At 52.4% G+C, this 22,582-nt stretch overlaps 7 protein-coding genes across 7 annotated transcripts; 2 read left to right on the top strand and 5 right to left on the bottom strand.

Annotated features, from left to right (window-relative positions):
• Window positions 1-5,368: 5,368 nt before the first annotated feature.
• On the bottom strand, window positions 5,369-5,912 carry P152DRAFT_207958 (uncharacterized protein). Its single transcript, XM_033674387.1, has one exon. It carries the CDS (start codon window positions 5,825-5,827, stop codon window positions 5,483-5,485), a length of 345 nt encoding a protein of 114 aa, XP_033530378.1. The 5' UTR covers window positions 5,828-5,912; the 3' UTR covers window positions 5,369-5,482.
• Window positions 5,913-7,932: 2,020 nt separating this feature from the next.
• On the bottom strand, window positions 7,933-9,246 carry P152DRAFT_370312 (UV-endonuclease UvdE; the record flags this gene model as incomplete). The annotated part of the gene is made up of 1 exon (XM_033675498.1): window positions 7,933-9,246. A coding segment is annotated over one exon (1,314 nt), but the record flags the coding sequence as incomplete, so codon positions are not given.
• Window positions 9,247-10,062: 816 nt separating this feature from the next.
• Window positions 10,063-11,637, top strand: P152DRAFT_424143 (acetylornithine and succinylornithine aminotransferase; the record flags this gene model as incomplete). Its single annotated transcript, XM_033677219.1, has 2 exons — window positions 10,063-10,323; window positions 10,381-11,637. Coding segments are annotated over exons 1-2 (1,404 nt in total), but the record flags the coding sequence as incomplete, so codon positions are not given.
• A 525-nt stretch (window positions 11,638-12,162) lies between these two features.
• On the bottom strand, window positions 12,163-12,739 carry P152DRAFT_404769 (phosphotransmitter protein Ypd1; the record flags this gene model as incomplete). The annotated part of the gene is made up of 2 exons (XM_033676777.1): window positions 12,163-12,433; window positions 12,552-12,739. 2 exons carry the CDS (start codon window positions 12,737-12,739, stop codon window positions 12,163-12,165), a joined length of 459 nt encoding a protein of 152 aa, XP_033530375.1.
• Window positions 12,740-15,872: 3,133 nt separating this feature from the next.
• On the bottom strand, window positions 15,873-17,915 carry P152DRAFT_424137 (mitochondrial TPA: aspartate transaminase). Its single transcript, XM_033677218.1, has 5 exons — window positions 17,748-17,915; window positions 17,497-17,572; window positions 16,783-17,438; window positions 16,379-16,726; window positions 15,873-16,326 (listed from the first exon to the last, which is right to left on the bottom strand). The coding sequence occupies exons 1-5, from the start codon at window positions 17,853-17,855 to the stop codon at window positions 16,225-16,227; spliced, it is 1,290 nt and encodes a 429-aa protein (XP_033530374.1). The 5' UTR covers window positions 17,856-17,915; the 3' UTR covers window positions 15,873-16,224.
• A 542-nt stretch (window positions 17,916-18,457) lies between these two features.
• P152DRAFT_404643 (uncharacterized protein) lies at window positions 18,458-20,557 on the top strand (the record flags this gene model as incomplete). Its single annotated transcript, XM_033676772.1, has 2 exons — window positions 18,458-18,911; window positions 18,963-20,557. 2 exons carry the CDS (start codon window positions 18,458-18,460, stop codon window positions 20,555-20,557), a joined length of 2,049 nt encoding a protein of 682 aa, XP_033530373.1.
• A 598-nt stretch (window positions 20,558-21,155) lies between these two features.
• P152DRAFT_383814 (uncharacterized protein) lies at window positions 21,156-21,665 on the bottom strand (the record flags this gene model as incomplete). The annotated part of the gene is made up of 1 exon (XM_033675790.1): window positions 21,156-21,665. A coding segment is annotated over one exon (510 nt), but the record flags the coding sequence as incomplete, so codon positions are not given.
• Between the last annotated feature and the right edge of the window lie 917 nt (window positions 21,666-22,582).

Here is a 22,582-nt window from a genome sequence, read left to right as displayed (position 1 = left end):
AAGGCATATTAGGGACATCCGAGGTGAGCGAAATTGATTCATAACCTCTGCCTCCAATCTACCATCGTAGGATTGGAAGATATCGGACCGATCTACGGTACTAACGGAGTACCGAGTAACGAATAGGAGAATACCGAATAGCGATACTTTGCCCCCAGGTAAGTTGGTATGGTCTGTGAGCGGGAGGAGGTAGACATTTCCGCCTCGGATAGGATTATGTATATTGTATCTGACCAATACTCCGTAGTGCCAATAGATTCAGTCAGAAAGTTAAAGCGTAAGGTGCTCTGGAAAACAGCATCGCGAAGTTGGCGAGTTGGATGAATCATCTGAAGCCAATGAAGTAAAGTACTACGCCATAAGTCTGTTCAGGGTCGTCAACCACGTGATTTCTCCCCATCACCACCCCCTATCGCGAGAAGCGCTCAAAAACGTAGAGAAAGCGATCTGTATACTTTTTTCAGATTGCCTAATTAAGGATAGCCTAGTATTTGGTATGCCATCCTTTTGCTTTAATTACCGCCCGTAACCGCCGCGGAATTGAGTCAATTAGCTTGGCAATCGTTTCCTGAGGTACTGCCCACCACGCCTCTTTCAACGCGGCATTCATCGCCTCCCGTGCCTCCTCTAATGAGCCCATCTGTTTCAATTCAGGGTGCAGCTCTAGGACTTTGCTTCTAAGTAAGTGCCACATGCGTTCGATGGGGTTCAGGTCCGGAGAATTAGCTGGCCAATCGAGCACCCAAATACCGTAAGTCTCCAGCCATTCTTGCGTAAGTTTCGCCGTGTAGACCTTTGCATTATCCTGTATCATAACATCCCCAGGATCGTACGTGGGGAGGAGTCCCTCCTCTAATGTAGCGATATAGGATTTCGCGGAATACCCTTGCCTGGGGGAGTCCTCGTCGCGGTCCATGATCACCAGGTCTGACCTCCCCTCACGCGAGATTGAGCCCCAGATCATCTGCGAAATCGCCTTAGCAGAGGTCTTTGGCTCGATCATACGTGGATCATATGCCTCGTGATAAAAGCGCCATACCCAGACGCGCTTACCGCCTGTCCCTTTCTCATAGGAGCACTCGTCGGTTGAGTGGACCCGGGAGAAGTCGAAATGCTGATACTCGCGGGCAAATTGAAGCCGGTTTTTTGCGTGCCCGGGCTTCAGATGGGACCTTTTCCGTGCTCGCCACTTTGTAAGGTGGTATTTCTTAAGAGTCCGGTATATCGTTGTCTTGAGACCCGCATATGGCTGACGCTTTGAACGAGCTCGCTGTACTCAACCGTGGGGAACCGGCGTGCGTACTGTACAAGATATCGTTCGTCGCGACGCGATAATTTTAGGGGGGGCCCTTGACGGGGCTTAGATTGAGTGATATGGTGCTCTTCCCAGCGTTGCAAGGTCTGTACACCGTCCGTTCTGCGACCTGAAACTCCTCCGCCACCGCGGCCTTAGTTTCCCCCCTGGAAATATCCTCTAAAATCCCAGCTCTTTGATTCTCAGATAATTCAGCATTTTGCCGTCGATTACCACTAATTTCTGTACCAAACGACCTCATTTTCGTGGATATATTGATGATGGAAGATATGGTGGTGTCAGGGCTGAATTTTGTTATGTGTAGACCCTGAGCAGACTTATGGCGTGTTATTGTAATAGCCTGATAGGATGGTTTCAGTCACGTGATGCAATTCCTGAATACCGTTCGGTGTAAAAGAGCCCGAGTTTACTTCAACTTCATCCCGATTCCATTCTAGCCATCAATTTAATATTTGCAGTGTTCGGTAGTGATGATCCAATATCCAGTTGACGTAGTCGCTCCATTGGGCTGTAATTATCTCGATCTTTTTTGGACAATTGAGCGCGTGATCAAACCGCACCATTGGGCGACTCCTACTATGTACACAAGTTTGCTCTCGAAACCCGTCTATGAGACATCTCTCATCTTCAGGTAGAATCGAGGCGTCGATTTCAAATGATCCTTGACTGTTACTCTCTTTGAAAGTCTCCTATGATTCCCTTTTCGTTCATGAGAGTATTTGATTTTCCACTACCTCAATGACGCCTCATCAACCGGTCCATCGAATCAGCGCACCATGTACCCAGCTTTTTGCGGCGAGGCTTCAGCAGCTTGATCCATACGCAGAGAAGGGGTTTACGTACTTGGTCCTGTGGACAATCCATCTCCGTGGCGTAGCTGGGCATCACATCGCGGTCCTTGCAGTTTTCCAAATGTTATCGTCATGGTGTCGCAGTTTGTTCCACATGATGCCTCAATTTGCATCTCCGTTATAGCAAGAGCGCTACAGTGGAGCGTATATAAATTCCGACAGCAACGGTGGTCGGGTCAGCAGTTTCAGTGGAGTCGCCGCTGTTAGCTGAACGGGGAACTGAAGTCGCAATTGCAGCATGGCTATCTGCAAGCAGGAATCACCAAGCACGCTAAAGGCGGCATCTCCCCCGTTTGGATGCCGCGTCTGATCACATACTATCCCCAGTTTCTTACTACGACAAATGTGCGGAGAAATCGGTCGCTAACGAATGAATGCCTCACTTGGCTCCCATGCGAGCGTGGATTATCTTCGCCCGATGTGAACTCAGGACCAGGTCACGTCCGTTCATATGCTCTTCATTTTCGGTACATGTTGGTTGAAGGGGATGGGAAATGCTTTGATTTGCTGAGGTCTGAACCCCTAAGCTGTAATAGGACCCCCTTGTTGATGTGGTTGACCGGTTATTCCGATTGCAGTCCGCAAGGTTCAATCACGATTCCTTGCACAACAAAAAGAGTTTAAGAAAGTGACCAATAGACGCTCTCACGAGGCACTACCCGGCACTACGCGCTTGCAATATGGGCATTACAGGCTCCCACGTGCAGTAGCCGCTTCCGACCGCTTGGATATCCTATCGCATCCCCTCACTCCCTCCCTGCGTTGCATATTTTGCTTCAGTCATTGGTCTAAATAACAAAGAATTTGTGAAATGGTGTTGAAGAAATGGTCCGAGATTACGGAGAAAGGATGATTGACAAAACTCGGCTTTACCGTGGCCTGATTGTCAAGGTCTACCCATACCATCAATTTCGCTTCTTCCTTTTCGATTATTGAGCTCACAGCTGAATATCCAATCGACGTGATGAATAAAGTTTGTTCTTGTTTCGCGGCCAAACTCTGATAAGGTTGACATTTCCCCGAAAACCTTGGCGTCCTGGACTCAGATATAAAACCCGAGAGATGATGGCCATCATCTTTTCTTTTGCCTCAACGCATTCTTCAACTGTTTGGGGAGACCTGTTATTTCGCACCTGTTCTCCTTCTTGTTTTTGCCGTATCATTACTCCGTTTCCTCACCACGATGCCTGGACACAAGTATATGTGTTGCTGGGATGTTCAAGAGAAGTGTGGCCAATGGGTTAATGTGAATGGAGACGCCTGTGAGGGGTGCTGGGTAAGTGGCACCGCTATATTCGATGACGGTGGTGGTTAACCGATTTATTAGATGAAGTATGAGAGGAACATGCGGGCACCTGGTGTAGCCCAAAGCTTGACTCAGTGGGCGCTAACTAGCCTCGAGCTTTCGAGTCTTCGATTGAACCCGCTCCCACCATAGCGAGATCGAGGGCGCTACGACCTCAAATTGCGTAGTCGAACGATACGCACACCAATACTTTAGTGTTCGCCACCAATTCGTTGAAACAGTTGGAGATATCGGTGAAAGTTATATGGTACGTTTCTCATATTTGGGCCTACATTATAACCAGATACTAAGTTTAAATCAGATGAAAGGCAGCGAACCCCAACGCTAATCCCACGCCCCTTGTATCTGTAAGGGGCTCACACTGATATCGGCATTGTTGATTTCGGACTGAGGCTGTTTCTATAGTGTTTCCTGCATTCCCTGGTTTGGGCGGGTGGCGATGCTCATTGCATGGAGGTACATTTGCTCGTTTGGATTAATAGCTGTGTTAGTTAATCGGTCCTCTCTCCTCTCGTCTACCTCGTAGATCTGTTGAAATTGTCAAATTATCCTTCTGTAACACGACCTCTGCGCTCATCCAAGTTATAGGATTTTGACAATTGTTTCATCCAATTACTATTTACATCAAACTCCTGAGCCATTGAGAATCTCAATTTCTCACGCGCTCCTGATCATCGAAGTTAGCCGAACTAATACATGACCCGCATGGAGCAGTGCTCAGGCGGGTGGCTGCACAGTTTCTCTCCTCAAGATTCGATAATTGCATATACGGAAGCAGGGTGGTCAGGTATTTACTCTTGAATACCTCATCTCACCAGTCAAGGCATTTCACAATATTGGGTAGGTAGGGGTCAGCGAGGCGAGCCCCAAATCATGCAGCAATAGCGACATGGTTCACACTACCGAACATGGACTTGACCCATCTGTCCTGGCACGATTTGCGTTGTGGGAGAAGGCAAATGGCAAACAAGGCATTTAGTTTCCCATCGAATGCTACTAGTAGCGGGAAAGGAGGAGTTGAGCGGTTTTGGAGTGAATGAATTAGAGTAGTTACTGCACCACAGTAAGTGAAGAGGACGACGTTGGACGTGCAAGCTGGAGAGTGGCGTTGGCCCTCAACACGCTACTCAACAGTGTGCATGCTGTGAGGAATACTGCGGCCTGTGGGGGGCTATGTTCGCCTCTGATTATCCCCTACAAGATACGCCATAACGGACATGCAGAGTGGCGCACTGTGACAGTTGGGGTTAGAACTAAACTGATTGGTGGGAGGGTAGCCTTGTGCGGCGAGGCATCCCACCATTCCATGTCGAACCTGGTCAATGATGTGGATTCGTGGTGACCTTGGAGATGACTTCGGTCCGACGTGGTTGAAGGGGATGGAAGCGTCGAGACGAAAACGAGCCCCCACAAACTCTCGCCGTTCAACATGTCTTGAGCCAAGTTCCTAGCACCTGAGACTCGCTGGTAAGTAGATTTATATTTGTGAAGGCAAGAGACCGTTGAGTTCTCCCAAAGGCCATCTCTCGTCAATAAGCCTACCGTTGGATGGCTCTGGGATGCAGCAGATAGGTTGCAAGGATTCATACCCATGAAATACACCTGACTGCACAAAGGAACCACATGAACAGGCTCCTCAGCGAGAGCCTTGCCTTTTGTACGACCGAATACCCCGGTGGGTAATATAAAAACCCGAAAGGCTTTGAGGAGGTTGGAGGAGGATGCGCCAGGCAGGCATAATATATTAACTTTCCCTTGCAAACCATCCATGGACACCACCATAAGCACCCGAGGATGTGGTACGTCACAATCAGAGAGCGCCTGGAAACGAAGGAAGAGCTGTGATAGCCGCTATATTTAGGCCTCCCCATCCAATTCATGCAGGCGGGGAGCTGTGTTCCGCCTGCAACGAGGTATCTCGACCTGACCGATTTATGCCTTGGGCGGCTCTATGAAATGCAGAGAAAGCATAACCGACAGCCTGCGACGACCTGGCCAAGGCCATCCGGGTTACAATACCAGATTATCCGTCAAGGATTGCTGGTAAGGTGCACAACAGAGAGCCTGACGTGATGGGGTCATAGTACGGAGTACCCAAGGCGTTAAGATCATGTCGCAGACTTGGCTAAGATCTTTAAGAGCATCCCCATTACGTCCAAGAAAATGGCAACGGGTTGGAAACTGACGCATGACCATCCAACGCAGGTACATGCTAGATGTCCAGTGACAGTCGGCCAGTCGGGGAATTTGCGTATGCCGCATAGATAAGCGAGAATTTCTCCGTATCTCCAACAGCAGTCGCGCTAGTATTGTCGATATCAGACATCTGACCGAGATGATAAACCTCCGGTGCATAATAAAGGGGAGATTCTAGCAACCTGTCTCACCACACCGGCCAGTATCGCCCTGTTGTTCGGTGCTAATAAGGTGTAAGGGCATGTATGACTGAAATCCTAGCAGACTGGCCCAGTGATTGTATACGAACTCTGCTGTTCGATGAGTGCTCTTTAGCCCAAAGCACGTAATCATCTCTTAAGAAGGTTATACTCATAGCCACTGATTGCTCGGTAGCGGGCCGAGGACACTCCCGCTGTTAACAATAGTTTGTCGATCATTGCCAGCCGCGAGATCTGGTAGGATCCCAGCCACTTGCCATACGCATTATATCGCTGGTCAAGGGACTTGTCCTGGTGGATACTGGGAGCCCGAATGGTCCAGATGACGCATCCCACGTTCCTTTTTCCAGCCAAGCCAGGTAACGCCGACTCCTTGCTACCGCACCTTGTGACAGGACAGGAAGTTGAATGGATGGAGACTGAATCCATAGTCTGCACAAGTTTTAGTGTGGCGGGTAAGACATCCAATTTTTCCGAGTGTAACGGATAAGGATGGTGATATTGGGAATTCATGGATTATGGATTGTTTTAATACCCCTCGAGGATCAGGACAACGGTTGACATTCCTTCCTTGCTGCCTTCGAGGGTATCAGATATCGCTTTTGATGTCGATGAAGACCCGGAAAGTTTGGTGTTTAATCCCTGAACGATGTCGATGTCTTATCATCCTGCGTTATAGATAGTAACAGTACTATATCATGCACGAGAGTGGCTTCAGCATCGACAAACGGCACGTATCGTCCACCAGATTGAAGATGACATGCTTTCCAGCAGGTCGTCCACCTTCCCTTTTCCAAGACATTATTAGCTATTAAACACCTTTTCCAAGAACCATCGGACAATTTCTCAGTTCACCGGATGCGATCAGCAAGGTAACGCCTGAAATATCAGCTGGGTTGCTATTAGCCTTGAGAAGACACCCAAATTGAACAAGGCCAGTCCTTGCCTCACTCAGCATGATCAACCTCAGTGATGGCGACCTTCTCAAAAATGTTTAGAGGATGTAAGCACGAGACTGTTCGAGTATGAGGTGATTGAAAAATCTGATGATTGCAAGAAGAGGGTGTAATCGCGCAAGATAGCGTGTTGTAGATCGTATGACGAGCATCGCTTGAAATCAGGAATGGCCAGTTCACAGTAAACAAATTTCCAGTGAAGGGGCAGTCCACTGCAGGAGATAATGGAGACCACAATACAATACAATACATCTTATTTTCGATGCACGGAGTCCTCGACTCGTTGAACTAACCGATAGATGTCCACAGGGTAGGCCTGATGGTGATGAGCGGTAGAGCGTTTGTCGTTTCCCATGGGGTCCGACGACTTCTGAAGAATGTGTTCCGACGTTGAGGGTGGAAGGTGTTCTTGAGCCGTGATGGAATATCACTCAGGTCCAAAGACTTATCGCTAAGGCTTCTTTTGAAGGCAAATAGTGGGAGAGATAAACGTCAACCATCGTCTCCGAGTCATAAATACGGGACCGAGCAAGTACTCTGATAATCAAGTAACCTTTAATCCTCTTTGAAGTATTGTTGTGTTCATGATGCTGTGGTCCTCGGTCTGTTCCGAAAGGTCGTCTAAAGTGAGTCCTCTCGTTGCTCAAGTGCTACGGTATTCTAGTCGATTCGAGAATTTCGCTTCCGTGCTCCTTAAAATTTGGGGTCTCAATCGTAGGACATACGGACCGCAGTAGTCATAACCATCATGAAATTGCCGGTAGGTAAAGGCGTAACACTTAGGACACTGACCTGGGAGGCAAAGGCGTTCCACATATGACAGTTCCGCTGAGGCTACGACATCCTATGAATTGCTCTCCATCGCCGGATTATCACTCAACTCCGATGAATCATCCAGCTCCAGCGGACTACTCAGCTCTTCATCCGAACTCGTCTCAACCGGATTCTTCTTCTTCCTCATCGCACGCTTCCCCTTCACCGATGTTGGCTTCGCAGCCGCTTTCGCCCTCGTTCTAGCCTTCAAGGTCGTCTTCTTCGACGGAGCGCCACCTAAAGCTATATCTCCGCCATCCTCAACTTTCCCGCTTGCCTTTTGCTTGACCTCTCTCTTCCGCGGCCGAAGCCATTCCTCCATGCCCAGCGGCCAGTAAACCCGGCCCTCCGCCCCGCCCATCCCGATCATATCGTCGGGAAGCGCGTCGCGTCCCCCGGGACCGAGAATCTGGTCCGAGTTGCCCTTGCGGCCTTTCACGAGCTTGTTCCAGTCGTCGCGTGTGTACGGGGCGATGGGGTGAACTTTTTCAAAGCCGGGGAGCTTGAAGTTGAGCATCAGCTCGAAGACGGCTTGCTCTTTGTCTTTAGCTTCGATCATGAGGTCCATGTCGTTGCCGCAGGGGGGGAGGGTGGAGACACGGGGGGAGTGCTTGCGGCGCTGGCGCCCGGTGATGGCGTCGGGACAGGGCTCGCTGTAATGCATCTTCTGGGTGATGCCTTTTCTTCGCCATGTCTCGGCGATCCGTGGGAGGATGGGGAGGATGTCGGCGGTCCCTTCACGGATGGAGGGGTCGTGAATGATGTTGTGGTGGTGCCAGTCCAGGACCAGGGGGATATTCAACTCTTCGCAAATTGGAAGAAGATCGTGCACGCTCCATGACACGTCATCATTTTCTAAAACCAGTCGCCGCTTGATCGATGGGGAAAGATTGGCGTAGTTTGCTCGAAATCGATCGAGAGTCTCGCCTTTGTCTCCAAATACGCCACCCATGTGGAGAATCATGACGGCGTCTCGATCCAGTTGATCAGGGAGCTCTAGTAGTGTTAGTAATTCGTCGTGATATGCCAGATCCCTTATGCTTCCAGCAATGACGGACTCTCGCGGAGAGCCGAACTGTGTAAATTGGCCCGGGTGTGTTGTTACTCTGTGCCCAAGTGTAGCCACGAGCTTGCCAACCTCTCGTAGGGTCGGCCCGGCAAATGAAGACAGTTTATATCCGTATTCCCCATGGCTCGCAAACGGAAACATCTCGCTGCTCAGGCGCAGGAACTTAATCCCATATCGATCATTCCAGCGCAGCAGCTTGATGAGATCTCGCGCATTTGCTAAGCCAAGCGCGTGTACCCATGCCATTCCTCGCTCGACATCCGCCGGCTGATTTTTATCCGGACGATTCTTTGTCGGGTGCTCGGGTTGCGTTGGGTCCGCGAGTGGATGACGGTGTTCGAGGATGGAGGCGATTCGGCACGTCCTCGAACAAAATATCGGGGGGTTGGAATTTCGTAAATACGTATTAAGACATGCATATCCAAGACGGCCCTTCCAAGGAAGAGGAAGAGTAGGACTGTTTACAGGTGGTAGACGGTGCAGAGCCTCGACTAATTCCTCTTCATCGGGAACCATTTCTGCGTCGGATTCGGGGTCGAGCTCTGCTTCGACGCCCTTCGTCTTGGCTGCCTTTGTCACTCGCTTCTTTTTGGCGGCCTGGCCTTCGGCATCCTTTGTATCCGCGATCGCGTTCATAACCCTCGCAGCCTTCGTCTTCGCAGCTCTTTTACCAGTGCTACTGGGGACAGGCACGGTGACGTTGTCCGGAGACGCAGCCCTTGCCTCAGGCCCATCTTCGATGTGGGGGTCTCCATCTACCACTAGGTCCGGAGTTTTCCGAGCACTTGATCTTCGAGATCTTCGAGGTGCTTTCTTCGTCAGCTGCTCCTCAGGGGTTGATGCCGTTTCTAGCGATCTTGATCCATCGGTATCAATCAACGCCGGCGGCAGTCCATTGACAGACTCTGTAGCCGATACTGATGCTAGTGTAGAGCTCTTTCGTTTCGACGGCATATAGTTGATTGGGCCGTAGGTGTAGTAGGACCTAGACGGAGACCGAGTCGAGAAAGGAGAGCAGAGAAAGAAACGGCGATGGGTTGCGGAACAGGCGCGGAGGAATTTAGACATTAAAAATCGAGTTACGAAGGGGAGACTAAATGAGAAAGGAATGGGACATCAATGACGTTTGTCGCCAACGGAACAAATAGGACATCTTCCCTTGGGTCAATGACGCTTCGACAGATATCTCATCTTTCGCTGTGGGGAAGATGTTCCATCTGAAGACGCGTAGGTTCGCGTTCAGGTCCGGAGCTTCTTTGATGCCTAAGGATCTAAGGCAGCAATAGCTTAACGTTATCGATAAGAGGATCTCCGACATCGACTCATCGCTTCCTCCCAATTTTCTGCATGTTCTTGCGACGAGGGACCTTTCTAACCTCCTCCGTACCCATTGACTCTTCATCGTTCCCTGATCGTGCAGAACACCGCTCCTATACTCTCACTTCTGAAAATTTAGCGTATCCAGCGTTTATGGCATCTCGAGTGGTATCCAGGAGCATTCGCTCCTCTATGCGGGCGCACTCCTCGCAGTTGAGTCACCATGTCCATAGGAACTACGCCAGCGCCGCTGGAGTCTCACAGTCCAGCCTCTCTCAGCAGGAGAAGGAAGCAATCCAGGTAAGAGTCGCTTTAATGCCCCGACTCTTCTCCAAGGCCAATACTAACCATTTCCAGCGAGAAGCCTCCCTCCCCAACTCCGACCCTGCGCCCGACTCCCAAACCGCCCGCGTGGTCAATGAACAACTCCCATACATGGTGCCCACCTATGCGCGCCCACCGCCCATGTTCCACAAGGCGGAAGGCTGCTACCTCTGGGACATCGAGAATCGTCGATACCTAGACTTCACTGCCGGGATCGCCGTGAACGGCCTCGGACACTGCGACCCTGGCCTCGCGAAGATCATCTCCGAGCAATCGCAGATGCTGATGCATACCTCGAACCTCTACCATAACCCCTGGACGGGGCTCGTCTCAAAGACCTTGGTTGAGAAAACGCTCGAGGCGGGTGGAATGCACACGGCCTCCAAAGCCTTCATCTGCAACAGCGGCAGCGAAGCCAACGAAGCGGCCCTCAAATTCGCCCGAAAGGTCGGCAAGTCGCTCGACCCTGACGGCACGAAGCACAAGCACGAGATCCTTTCCTTCACCAACTCCTTCCATGGCCGCACCATGGGCTCCCTCTCCGCGACACCTAACCCGAAATACCAACGGCCCTTCGCCCCCATGCTCCCCGGCTTCCACTACGCTACTTACAACGACCCCGCAGCCCTCGACCTCATCACCCCGTCCACCGCCGGCGTCATCATCGAGCCCATCCAGGGCGAAGGCGGTGTCTGGATCGCCGACCCGGCCTTCCTCCGCGCTCTCCGCGCGAAATGCACCGCCGTCGGCGCCGTGCTGATCTACGACGAGATCCAGAGTGGGCTGGGTCGCACGGGGAACCTGTGGGCGCACGCCGACCTACCGATCGAGGCGCACCCAGATATTGTCACGACAGCGAAGGCGCTGGGGAACGGGTTCCCCGTGGGCGCGACCATCGTGAATGATTTCGTGGCGGGGAAGATCGTCATCGGGGACCATGGGACAACGTTTGGAGGGAATCCGTTGGCGTGCAGAGTGGCACATTATTGCGTGACGCGGCTGGCGGATGCGGGGTTGCAGCGGGAGGTGGTGAGGAAGGGGGAGGTGTTTCGAGAGCAGTTTGAGGGGTTGAAGGCGGCGTTTCCGGAGGTGGTGAAGGAGATTCGGGGGAAGGGGTTGATCTTGGGCCTGCAGTTGGATCGTGACCCGACGCCGATCGTGAAGGCGGCGAGAGAGAGGGGGTTGTTGGTCATCACCGCCGGGACGAACACGCTGCGGTTCGTGCCGCCGCTGGTGATTTCGGATGAGGAGATTAAGGAGGGAATGGCGATTTTGGCTGATGCTTTCCAGGAGGCGGTGAAGGCGTAGGTGGGTCCAGTATGTTCGAGCGACATCAAAATCTTAGATTTGCATGGCGTTGATGGAAGGCTTTGGGCCTGGATTTAGCCTTATATCATGTGCGGATCTATTTTACACTATCATTGGTGAGGAAGGCTTGATTATTGGCAAGCACTCTACGGATAATCCACTAAAACTGCCTTCTACTAAGTGTCATGACATCCGATCAAACTAGATCAAGGAGAGATTTTGAATCATAAGAATTCATGGTAGGATTCTTCGAAAACATCATAGAATGACACCTAGTACAACCGATCGCCGATTGTCCCGGCTCCCAGTGACCTGGGAATCATACACTCTGAGTCTGACAGTTCAATCTGTAGCCCTGGTGGCTCCCCGCCTACTGTACGCAGTAGGATACGGTCTTCTCCGTGCCGAGAATTTAGACACCCCATCCGACCAACCCTCAACCTATCCAGCACATGCAGTGGTCCTCATACAGGGGACCCTTCACCACCGCACAACACCGTCGTTCCCTTACTTCTCCTGACTCGACACATCGCCAAAGAACCGCTTCAACGCTCTCTCGGCCTCCCCGAATTGGTTCTTCGCGTCTCGGATGGTCTGCAGCAGCTTCTTTAAGCTGACGTCCATGTCCGGCTCCTCGCGCATGCCGGTCTCATCTCTCCGGGTGCCCAGATTCTGGATCTTCTCGCATGAGTCCTTCAGCTTCGTGAGCCCGAGGGCGGCCGAGGAGCCTTTCAGGAAGTGGCCGAGGGAGGACAGCTTGAGGATGTCTTTATTCTCGCTGGGAAGAATTGGGTTAGGGGTCGACCTCGATTTGATATGACGGATATGTGCTGGACGATATAGCAAAGGAATTGATCCAAGTGGTGCGATTGGGGAGGGATAAGGATATCGCTTACAAGTTTTCATCCATCTCCTGAAACGTCGACTCCGCTTGGCTGAAAAAGGAGTACACGAGTCCTTTGCTGAAATCTCGGTCTTCGTCACTATCATCCATCCCGAGGATCTGCTCGAATGTGCTGATGTCGATGACATCGGTTGGAAGACTTGCAACCGACCCAGGTTCGGACTGTTCGCGACGAAACATGTTCGTTAGCCCAGTCGCCCCACTCCCAATGCGATATCAAACGTGCAGGTAATGGCGAGATAGCACCTTGGACTTGGGCATTCTCGGGGATTTCTGCTCAAACCCGGGTGCGACGTGAACGGATATAGATCCGTTTGGGGTCTGACGATTCCCGGAACAGGAGTTGAGGATCTGAGACCACGACGCCGAATCTCAGATCGGTTGGTGGTGTGAAGTACGGGGTAAAGCGACAGGGTATGAAAATATGCGTGACGTACCCTATCCTCTGCTGATTCCATTCTGGTGGGTGCCATATTGGGATGTATCGATCGGCGCTGAATCCCTTGCGTTGGATGTGCAGCGTTTCGGTTATTTCTACGACGTGCTTCGATTCGGAGGTGAAATGTCCCACTGACAGCTTCGAGCTTATTTTGTCTGATTATTGATTTCGTTCCGTCAGATCGGCCGATAGCTCCAGGCAGGGTTCCTGATAAAGGTACCGCGCAGTTCTTCCTGGCCTCGTGGGAGCGCGTTGTGTGCTTGGAACGTATCCGCGCCGAGAACTTCTCCTACAACGTCGTCGTGGTACGAGCACGGTTCTTCGTCCACTCGCTCGTGATTCGATCGCTTCCTTTCCCCTCGGAGTCCGGTATCTGGGTAATGATGAACCCAGGATACACAATAGGAACGGATAACGTAGGAGAAGCACGTGTGGTGATGTGCAGTCTCAGGCGGGTGCTTGGAGGATTTGTCCAAGGCAGTACCGCGGCCGGAGTGATATTACACCACACCCGAACTACTGCAGTGTGGCCTGCAAATACCTGTATTGAGCAAGATATACGAGTCCGTCGACAGCAAATAGCGTGACGACTGACGAGCGACGAAAAGATTCAGATTGATAATCTTTCTCGAGGACGGTTGAGTTGTACACAGTGAAACACCGCAGTACAGAAGGCGGGGTGCTTTGGTGGGGCCGTCGCGTCACGATTGAGTAAGGTAGAAATATTGATGGATTGTCAAGATGCAACGTTGCTGAAGACTCGCTCGAAGACTTCACGATGAGATTCGGTAACCCGTATCCTGGGATATGCAAGAGTCAATTGGTGCCAAATGCGTACGACGGTGATGCTCCTACAGTTGTAGATAGTAGATATGGATAGCCGATGATGCACTGTGGCTGACAAAAGGGACTTGGTGTAGCCTAGAGGAGGTACGGGAGGTACGGGACCGATCCGTGGTGTCCCAGCGCAGTAATTGCCGAGATGACGAAAACGGACCGACTGTTCTTTCTCCACTGTAGTAACTCAGGTCTTAGGTGCACTGTGGATAGCCTGCCTGTTTAGGGTTGGATCGGAGATAGAAATGTAGAAATCGGGTCAAGAACTTAAGATACGGAATCGAGATACGGAATAGATGAATACATGTAAGAACTGAAGGCGGGGTTGGTGGTCTTCTTACAAATGAGATCGAATACTCCGTCAGATACCAATCGGGAAGGAAAGAAAAATAATGACCGGAACAGGACGTTCGTCAGCAGGATTCGGATCGACGTCGAGCAACGGTAGGGCTACCGTACTGCAAAACGCATATGAACAACCACTCAAACTCCCTTACTGAAAGTCGGATTTCGATTGACATATTAGGTACCTTAAGTTCCGGTTGGTAAGTATATACCCGTCATCCTTCCCTCCGAATTCCCTACTGTATGATTTATCCTTAAGTTGCGTTAGACTGAACGTATAACCTCCACTGCGTCCCCAAGGCTTTGAAGGACGCTTCACCCATGGAGTTGACCCAAATCCACGGATGAGGTGGACCAAGAGCCAAATCCCATCGCCCAAGTTCTGACGAATTTCCAACACAACAGGCTGCAGTATGTCTATTTACCCTGGTACGGGCGAGGGTCTAGCGCATACGGAGTAACTAGAAATGGATGGACCTCCAATTCTTCATTCCGCATCGCCGCATCCGCTCTAATGCTCTCCTACTCGTGCGGCATCTGCTGCCTATCTACCTACCATTCGGTAGGTACATATCATTACCTGTGCCGTGGCGGATAGCACGGCGGTTGCAATCCCATCTAGGGCCTGCTTTGCAGGCTTCCCTAATCCCCGGTGCACCCCCCGCGGCACAAGTGCCATGTGTAGCACGCATCTCCAGGACTCGGCGCGCGTCGTTCGGCGTGGTGAGTGGCTGCCAACATGGGAGCATCCTGCCCTGGAGCCCACACCATCAGCGTCGTTACTCGATCCGTAACTAGCTACGCCGCTGTGGGTCGCGAGAACCTAATTCGAACAGTCTAGACCCTGGGAGATGCGTTGTCCCAGCGGTTTGGACAACCTGTTTCGTCCCGCGGAGAGGGAGCGGTTGGCATCGTGGACGACGAAGGCGTTATGGTTAGCTGGATGAGCGTTGGAAGGTGGGACGATAATGACATCGTTGTGCATAGTGAATGGTGGCGCTGACGTCAATCCACTGTTGTACACCCAACATGAGCTCCGAGTTGAGACTTCGTGCTTTGAGACGCATCGCTTTTCGGTTTGGAGGGTTTCGTTTCTGGCTTGCAGGAATTCATACGATGTCCAGCCCATTCACGTTGATCTAGGGATAAGTCATGGGAAAGATTCCACTGTGTAGATCTTCGCTTGAAAAACAGAACCATAGATATCATCATTATCGTCCGCCAGATCCATCGCGCCTGGGCTTCCAGTAGCTTCGAGATCAGCGTGCTTGGCCATCGCGCAACCTGCAATGAGTCTGATTCATTCGCCGGTCGCTAAATTCCAAGGGCACACCTCCGAGGACCGCTCGACGAACCCTGGATGGGGGACTAGCTGCAGACGACTGTCGGGCTTGCAGTCGAAAGAGCTTGATCACACATCGCACATGACGCCGATGCTCACTGGTTAAGTACGTGCGTAATTACCGGATTGATCGGAACGGCCCCTGCATTGTTTTACGCTGCTGGACGAAGAGAGCGCAGACCGGCTGCGAGCATTCTTCGCTTCGGCCGTTATCAAGGCTCAGGAAATATGGGGCGAAATGTAAATGTACGGCAAGAATGAGCATAGGCCTATTGTGGTTTTGGTACCAGAAGAGTGGTGTCAGCATCACGCCGACGGCAGTGCGTACTCACTGGCGCAAGGAACCCCGTATCTGTTACGCTTCGATATGATAATACTGACTTAGCTTCGACACCTTTGTGAGAATCCATGGGAACGCAGGCTTGACACATGACACATATGATACGTATAGGTAGCGAGCATGCCTTTCGAGTGTATTGGAAGCTTGTATTCGAATCTATGAGACGCTCATCTAGCCACCTCGGATACCATACCAACGCTCGCCAGACCGATGAACGCGCGCCAGACCGATGAACGCGCGCCAGACCGATGAACGCGATGCACTAAACGATTTTTGTCCGCACTGGGACCTCAACGGAAAGGGTGGCTATTAAACAATGGGTGAAAGGGAAAGTACGGGAAGCGGATCGGATGAGGGTCCATCTATCCGGTGACCTTGTAGATGCTCTCAGCGAGCCGCTTCACGTTGCCGCTGGTGATACCCGCAACCGATATTCTCCCGTCCTTGGTGCAGTAAACGGAATGCTGCAAGCGATTAGCATATATATCAACCGTCCCCAGCGTCTGAACTACTCACCTCCTTCGCCAACGTCGCCACCTGCTCAGGCGTCAACCCCGTATACGCAAACATGCCGATCTGGCTCGTGATATGGCTCCAATCGCGCTTGCTCCCCAACTTCTCCAGATTGTCCTGCAGCAACGCCCGCATCTTGATGATCCGGTCCGCCATGCCCTTCACCTCGCCCAGCCACTGCTTGTTGAGCGCCGGGTTCGTAAGCACCTCGGCCGCGATGCGCGCCCCGTGGATCGGCGGGTTGGAGTACATCGGCCGCACGAGGATCTTGATCTGCGAGTCGACGTTGGCCTTTTCTTCGGCGGACTCGCAGACGACGGAAAAGGCGCCGGCGCGTTCGCCGTAGAGACCCTGGAGGTACGTTAGCGGACTCGATTTTTCGGTTCGCCGTTAGGGCAATGTCTTACCATGTTCTTGGCAAATGACTGCGCCAAAATCGGCTTGTGCCCGTCCTTAATGAATTGGCGAAGAGCGAACGCGTCTGCGTCGGTGTCGCCGGACGCGAACCCTTGGTAGGCCATGTCGAAGAACACCTGGTGCTCTCCCTCCTTCACCGCCTTGCTAATTTCCTTCCACTGTTCCTTCGTCGGGTCGATGCCGGTTGGGTTATGCGCACACGCATGCAACAACACAATGCTTCCCTTGGGGATCGTCTTGATATCCTCGACCATGCCCTGGAAGTCCAGCCCGATGGTGTCCTTGTTATAGTACCGATACTTCCCCACCTCCAGGCCACTGTCTTCGAAAATGGCCCCGTGGTTCGCCCACGACGGCGTCGGGATGTAGATCTTCTTCGTGCCGGGATAGAATCGCTCGAGGAAGGCCCCGCCGATCCGCAGCGCGCCTGTTCCGGAGATGGACTGCGTGGCGGAGATGCTCCCGGACTTCAGGGGTGCAGAGTCGGCGCCGTAGGCGAGCTTCGTGGCCGCTTTGACGAAGTCGGCGACGCCGGTGATGGCGGCATACTCCTTGTCGAGGCCGCTGTTGACGAATTGGAGTTCGGCGGCTTTAACGGAGGGGAGGACGTAGGGTTTGCCTTGGTCATCGCGGTAGGCGCCGGCACCTGAAGTTGGGTTAGGGGCCACGATACTCCATCGATATAGCAATGGATCAGAACGTACCGAGGAGGATCTTCTCCGGGTGGGAGTCTGCCTTGAAGGCTTCGGAGATACCTGTGCAAGTGTCAGTACTAATGCTCTTTTCGGAAATCGTCTTGTGGAGTGTTCGTACCTAGAATGGCCTGAGTCGCACCAACAAATCAAGTGTCAGTTACAACGCGCTTCAGGTTCCGTTCCAATTCGATTCTACGCACATCCTAATCAATGTTAGCTCAATTGGGCTCTCCTCATGACACAGCATCGCGAAGACATACTGGTGGACCTTGTGGGACTTTCGACCATGCTGAAGCAGCGCGGACAGCGTAGACGGGTCGGAACTGTCGAGTGGCCACTTGCCTGGCGGCAGCTCGTGCGGAAAGCATAGTGGTTTGGAGGGAATGAAGGGGTAGCTAAGGGACGGGCAGCAAAAGATCGCAAGTCTGTAACAATTAATAGTTGAAGGTAAGGAGTTCAATGTCTAAAGTCTATAAAGTGTCAACACAAAAGGATGAGGTGATGAACGGATGATGATGGGATTGGAAGTAATATTATTAGAACACGTGGTGATGGTGGTGAATGGGGGAAATTTGTTAGGAGGGAATCCGCGGGAAGCTTTCATAAATCACGCAGATGAATCACACCAGAATAACCAATATTAATATGACCAGATGTCCATTGTCGCGATCCCTGGTCTTTTTCGTCCCAGCAACCGTGGAAGTGGATGGATGGATGGTCTGGGGTCTGCGCTAATCCGCTCCAAGTAAAGCCATCGGCATTTAAGGGGGGATTGGCAGAGAATTCATTCCAATCGGGCAATCCGAGCCGTGGCCAGGCGTGGAGGGAATCGTTAATCGTGGGATGGCCCAGCCCCGATCCAAGGGTCCTCCAGATTTCGGCGCATTCCGAATAAACGAAATTGAAGTTGGGGATTCTTGAGTCAACATCTGCCTTGGGAGATGCTCCAGGTCCACGCCATCCATCAGATATGCGAGTTTGCTTACGGAGGGCGTTGTCGCTGTCACAGACTTCCGCTGCTGTTGTAACTCCCCGTCTCCTGTCGCGACCTGTCAATGTGCGTCCTATATGGAGGTTGGCAAAGTCGTCGCGCCACATAGGGGGATCGTTCTCTACTTATCCCAATGTCTCCTATGTGGAAGCGGAGGTGGCTCGAGATGAACAGCAGGACAGTGAAGACAATGCCTTGGAGCAGGTAATCAAAGGACAATTACCATACAGCTGTCCGGGTTGCGGTGCGCCAACGCAAACTGTAGACCCCGATGACGCTGGATATTTCAGCACTACACGAGGAGCTGTAAAAGCGTACTTGAGACATCAAGCGCAACCGTCACAGACCACAGAAGATGCCATTTTCGCAAATGCGTTACAGGAGGCAAAGTTGGATACCCTCCAGGAGTTGGGGATCCGGGACCTCTCCAAAGGTAGGACTGACCATCCACCTTATATAAAGATATCGAACTAATGCTATAAAGCCGGCGCAACCCTCTCAACATCTCCATCGGCACCAATATGCGACCGATGCCACAACATCCTCCACCATTCCACCGGCGTCTCCGTCGTCCACCCGACCCTCAACTCCCTCGAAGCGACTATGGACGAATCCCCCTACAAATACAACCACATCTACCACGTCATCGACGCTGCGGACTTCCCCATGTCCGTCATTCCCAACATCTACCGCACCCTCAACCTCGCGCGACCGCGGACGCAAAATCGTCGGTCGAAGCACATCAACTGGCACCAAGGTCGAGTGACCCAGCTCAGCTTCATCATCACGCGAAGCGACCTGCTCGCGCCGAAGAAGGAGCAGGTGGATCATATGATGTATTACCTGCAATCGGTCTTGCGCGATGCGCTGGGCCATAGGGGCCAGGATCTGCGGCTGGGAAACATCCACTGCGTGAGCTCCAAGCGCGGCTGGTGGACGCGCCAGGTGAAGGATCTGATCTTCGAGCGGGGCGGGGGGAACTGGATGGTCGGGAAGGTGAACGTCGGAAAGAGCAATCTGTTCGAGGCCGTCTACCCGAAGGGGAAAGGAGACGATGTCAATATCCAGAAAATGCGGCAGCAGGTGAGGGCCGCATCGGGGGGCGAACGACCGGACGCATATTCTCCACTCGACGATCCAGGGCGAGGTGCGTCAGGTCAAGATGATCTAGCTCTCCTTCCTCCGCCACAACCAGAGGTTCCTTATCCGGTCATGCCAACGATATCTTCACTTCCGGGGACCACCGCATCCCCTATTCGCGTCCCGTTCGGGAACGGAAAAGGCGAGCTGATCGATCTCCCCGGCTTGGAACGCCACTCCCTCGAGCCGTACGTGCAGCCCGAGCATCAATCCAAACTCTGCATGACGTCTCGCGTTGTTGCCCAGCGGCTCACCATCAAGCCCAATCAATCTCTGCTGCTCGGCGGCGGCCTCGTCCGCATCAAGCCCGTGACTGAGGACGTGATCTTCCTCGCCGCCTCCTTCGTGCCAGTGGAACTCAAACCGCACGTCACTAGCAATTGGAAAGCGGGGGAGTTCCAGACTGGCACCCGCAACAAGGAGACAGGCCTTGAAGTCATCACGACGGACGACGCGAAGGCGCATATCAAGAGTGCTGGACGGTTTCCACTGCGGTGGGACGTCACCAATCAGCAGGCCGGTCCGCTGACAAGAAAGGATGATGTGGCCTTGAAACCAGACCGGTTGCCGTTCCGGGTCATGGGGGCGGACATCCTCATCGAGGGGTGCGGATGGATCGAGATCACCGCGCAGATACGGAAGGGAAAGCGACTTAGGCAGCTACCTGCGGAGGGGGCAGCCGAAGGTGATGAGAAGCAAGATGCGTCCACTGAGGATAATGGCGAGACAAGTCAGAATTGGTATCCGAGGGAGGGGGCCGAAGAAGAGTATCCTATGGTTGAGGTATTCACGCCGTACGGCAAGCACATTGGCAGCCGACAGTGCATGAATGGATATCTCATCGGCGGACCGAAGCCGAAGACGGCCGCGGAGAAAATGAGGAAGCGACCTAGGATGAGCATGAAGAGCGTGAAAGCCCAGCGACAGCCGCAGAATTAGGGATCCGAGGGTTGGGTTCGGCGTCTCTCATTGTAACATTATTGTATGATCCTGTGGACATGGCATGATGATAGATTTTACAGCGGACCGGGAGGTGGTCCAGATAATGTACAGCGTATATGTTCTAGTATCACAGTTCAACTCGGCTCGGCCTCGCTCCGCCCGTCTCTGGTGTCGTCACTATCGGCCGACTTGACTGTTTCTCTCCGTGAACCCTATCACCTAGCTCCTGCGATGGGAGCTCGTTTTCCGTCGCTTCTTCGCCAGCCTTCACAGGACAGTTTCGTGACATATGTCCCTCTCCTCCGCAGTTATAGCACAAAAACTGCTCTCTTTTGCGTCCAGTAGTCGGCGAAGATTCTCGAGTGGATTCTTCCCCCGCATATAACTCTTCAGACACCTCATCCTCGATAAGGGCGAGCTCTGCCTCGGTCAATTCCTCGGCCAAATCCTCAAATTCGCCCAGCGCAGCGTCCACTCCCTCCGTCTCCTCCGGGCCTCCCACCGGCAGTGCCCTCCGCCTCGGCTTTCCGTCGGGGTCCTTCGGCGGCAACTCCACCCACCGCAAGCTATTCCCAATCAGCGGCAGCCCATCCTCCGGTACCCCCAACCGCTTCCGCTCCGTCCGCAGGAAGTCCATCCCCCACTCCGTCCGCATGACCCGCATCCTCAGCAACCAACCGTACGGCCCCAGCTCCCTGATCCGCGCCGGCGTCTCGCCGAGCAGGTACCGATCCAGCCCACCGCTTTTGTCGACGGTGCGCATCACCTTCGTCGTGATGTGAAGGCGGATGAACTGTCCCAGGGCGACAGAGTAGATGCGTTTCCATTGCGCGTTCGGTTTCCAGATCCGGTTGGTCTTGGTCTTGAAGATCTTGCCGCGGTTGTTCCCAAAGCGGACGCGCTGGCCGCCGTAGAGGCCGGAGTTGGCGGGCTTGTAGATGTCGTTGGGGTAGGGATATGGGGGAATGGTTTCGTCGGGTTTGCGGAGGTAGGGGGGCGGTCGGCGGGTGTATTTGCTCGGGGTTGGGCGAGGGATGTATTTGCGCGCAATGGAGAGGGGGGAGGAGGTTGTGAAGGCGCGAGTCGGGGCGGAGACGGGTTTGAGGATGGACGGGCGGATGCGAAAGGGGAGGGCGTGGAGGGAAGAAGCCATTGTTGGTGACTGGTATGGCTTATGGGTTTATGAGAGCATAGTGAGTGGGATGGATGACGCGATTGTCCAACGCAGGATCGTGGTGGTGGAAACGAGGTGCTGATGAGTTCAACTTGTCAAAAAATTGTCATGCAGCTGTTTGGATGAAGTTCAAGTCCTAGTCACGTGCAGCGTCTGGCCCCTATTAACTCATCACAGATTCACGGATTGTCTGACCTCAACATCAAATAGGAAACATGAAATATCAATAACTAGCATTTATTCCTTAGATCATCCATAAAACCTGCTGTTCTTAATGATTTTACTCTTTTACTTTTCTCCATGTTCTGAAGTATAATCAATAATTGAGTATTGCCTGTGCTACCTGTCAACGTATTCCTTTCATAGAAGTCCTATGCACATCATTTGAGTAACTTATACCAAATTAAACGTCTGTTATTCTATTGGTCCTTCTTCAGTTGTTCTATCTATTATATTGCGTACGTAGGTGTCCCTTCAAAAAAATTCCCGGGACGAACTGTCCCGCGATCCTTTCGTCCCACCTGGGGTACCGGTAGTTCCCTCTACGCCAGATTCTAACCAGATTGCAGCCCACTGCCTTGCTATCAGCATCTTGGGCCTTCAGCAGTTTCCTGACGTAAACAGTATCGGAAGTTACAGCTCTGCACATACTCAGTATCACCAGCTCTGTACTAGAAAGTATCCATAATCAACTTCTTCCCACCCGCTTTGAAACCTATACTCATCCTTATGTCAACGTCTTAAACAAACGCTCCACCGCCTTCACCGTGTCTTACACCACGGTCCACTGTCCTAGCACCCTCAAGCTCATCCAGATGGTCACGCATCTGATGCTCTCCTACGGAACA

The sequence above is a fragment of the Eremomyces bilateralis genome (assembly GCF_010015585.1).
Source record: "Eremomyces bilateralis CBS 781.70 unplaced genomic scaffold P152scaffold_31, whole genome shotgun sequence".
Classification (NCBI taxonomy): Eukaryota; Fungi; Ascomycota; class Dothideomycetes; order Eremomycetales; family Eremomycetaceae; genus Eremomyces; species Eremomyces bilateralis.
This window is presented reverse-complemented; position numbering and strand designations above follow the sequence as displayed.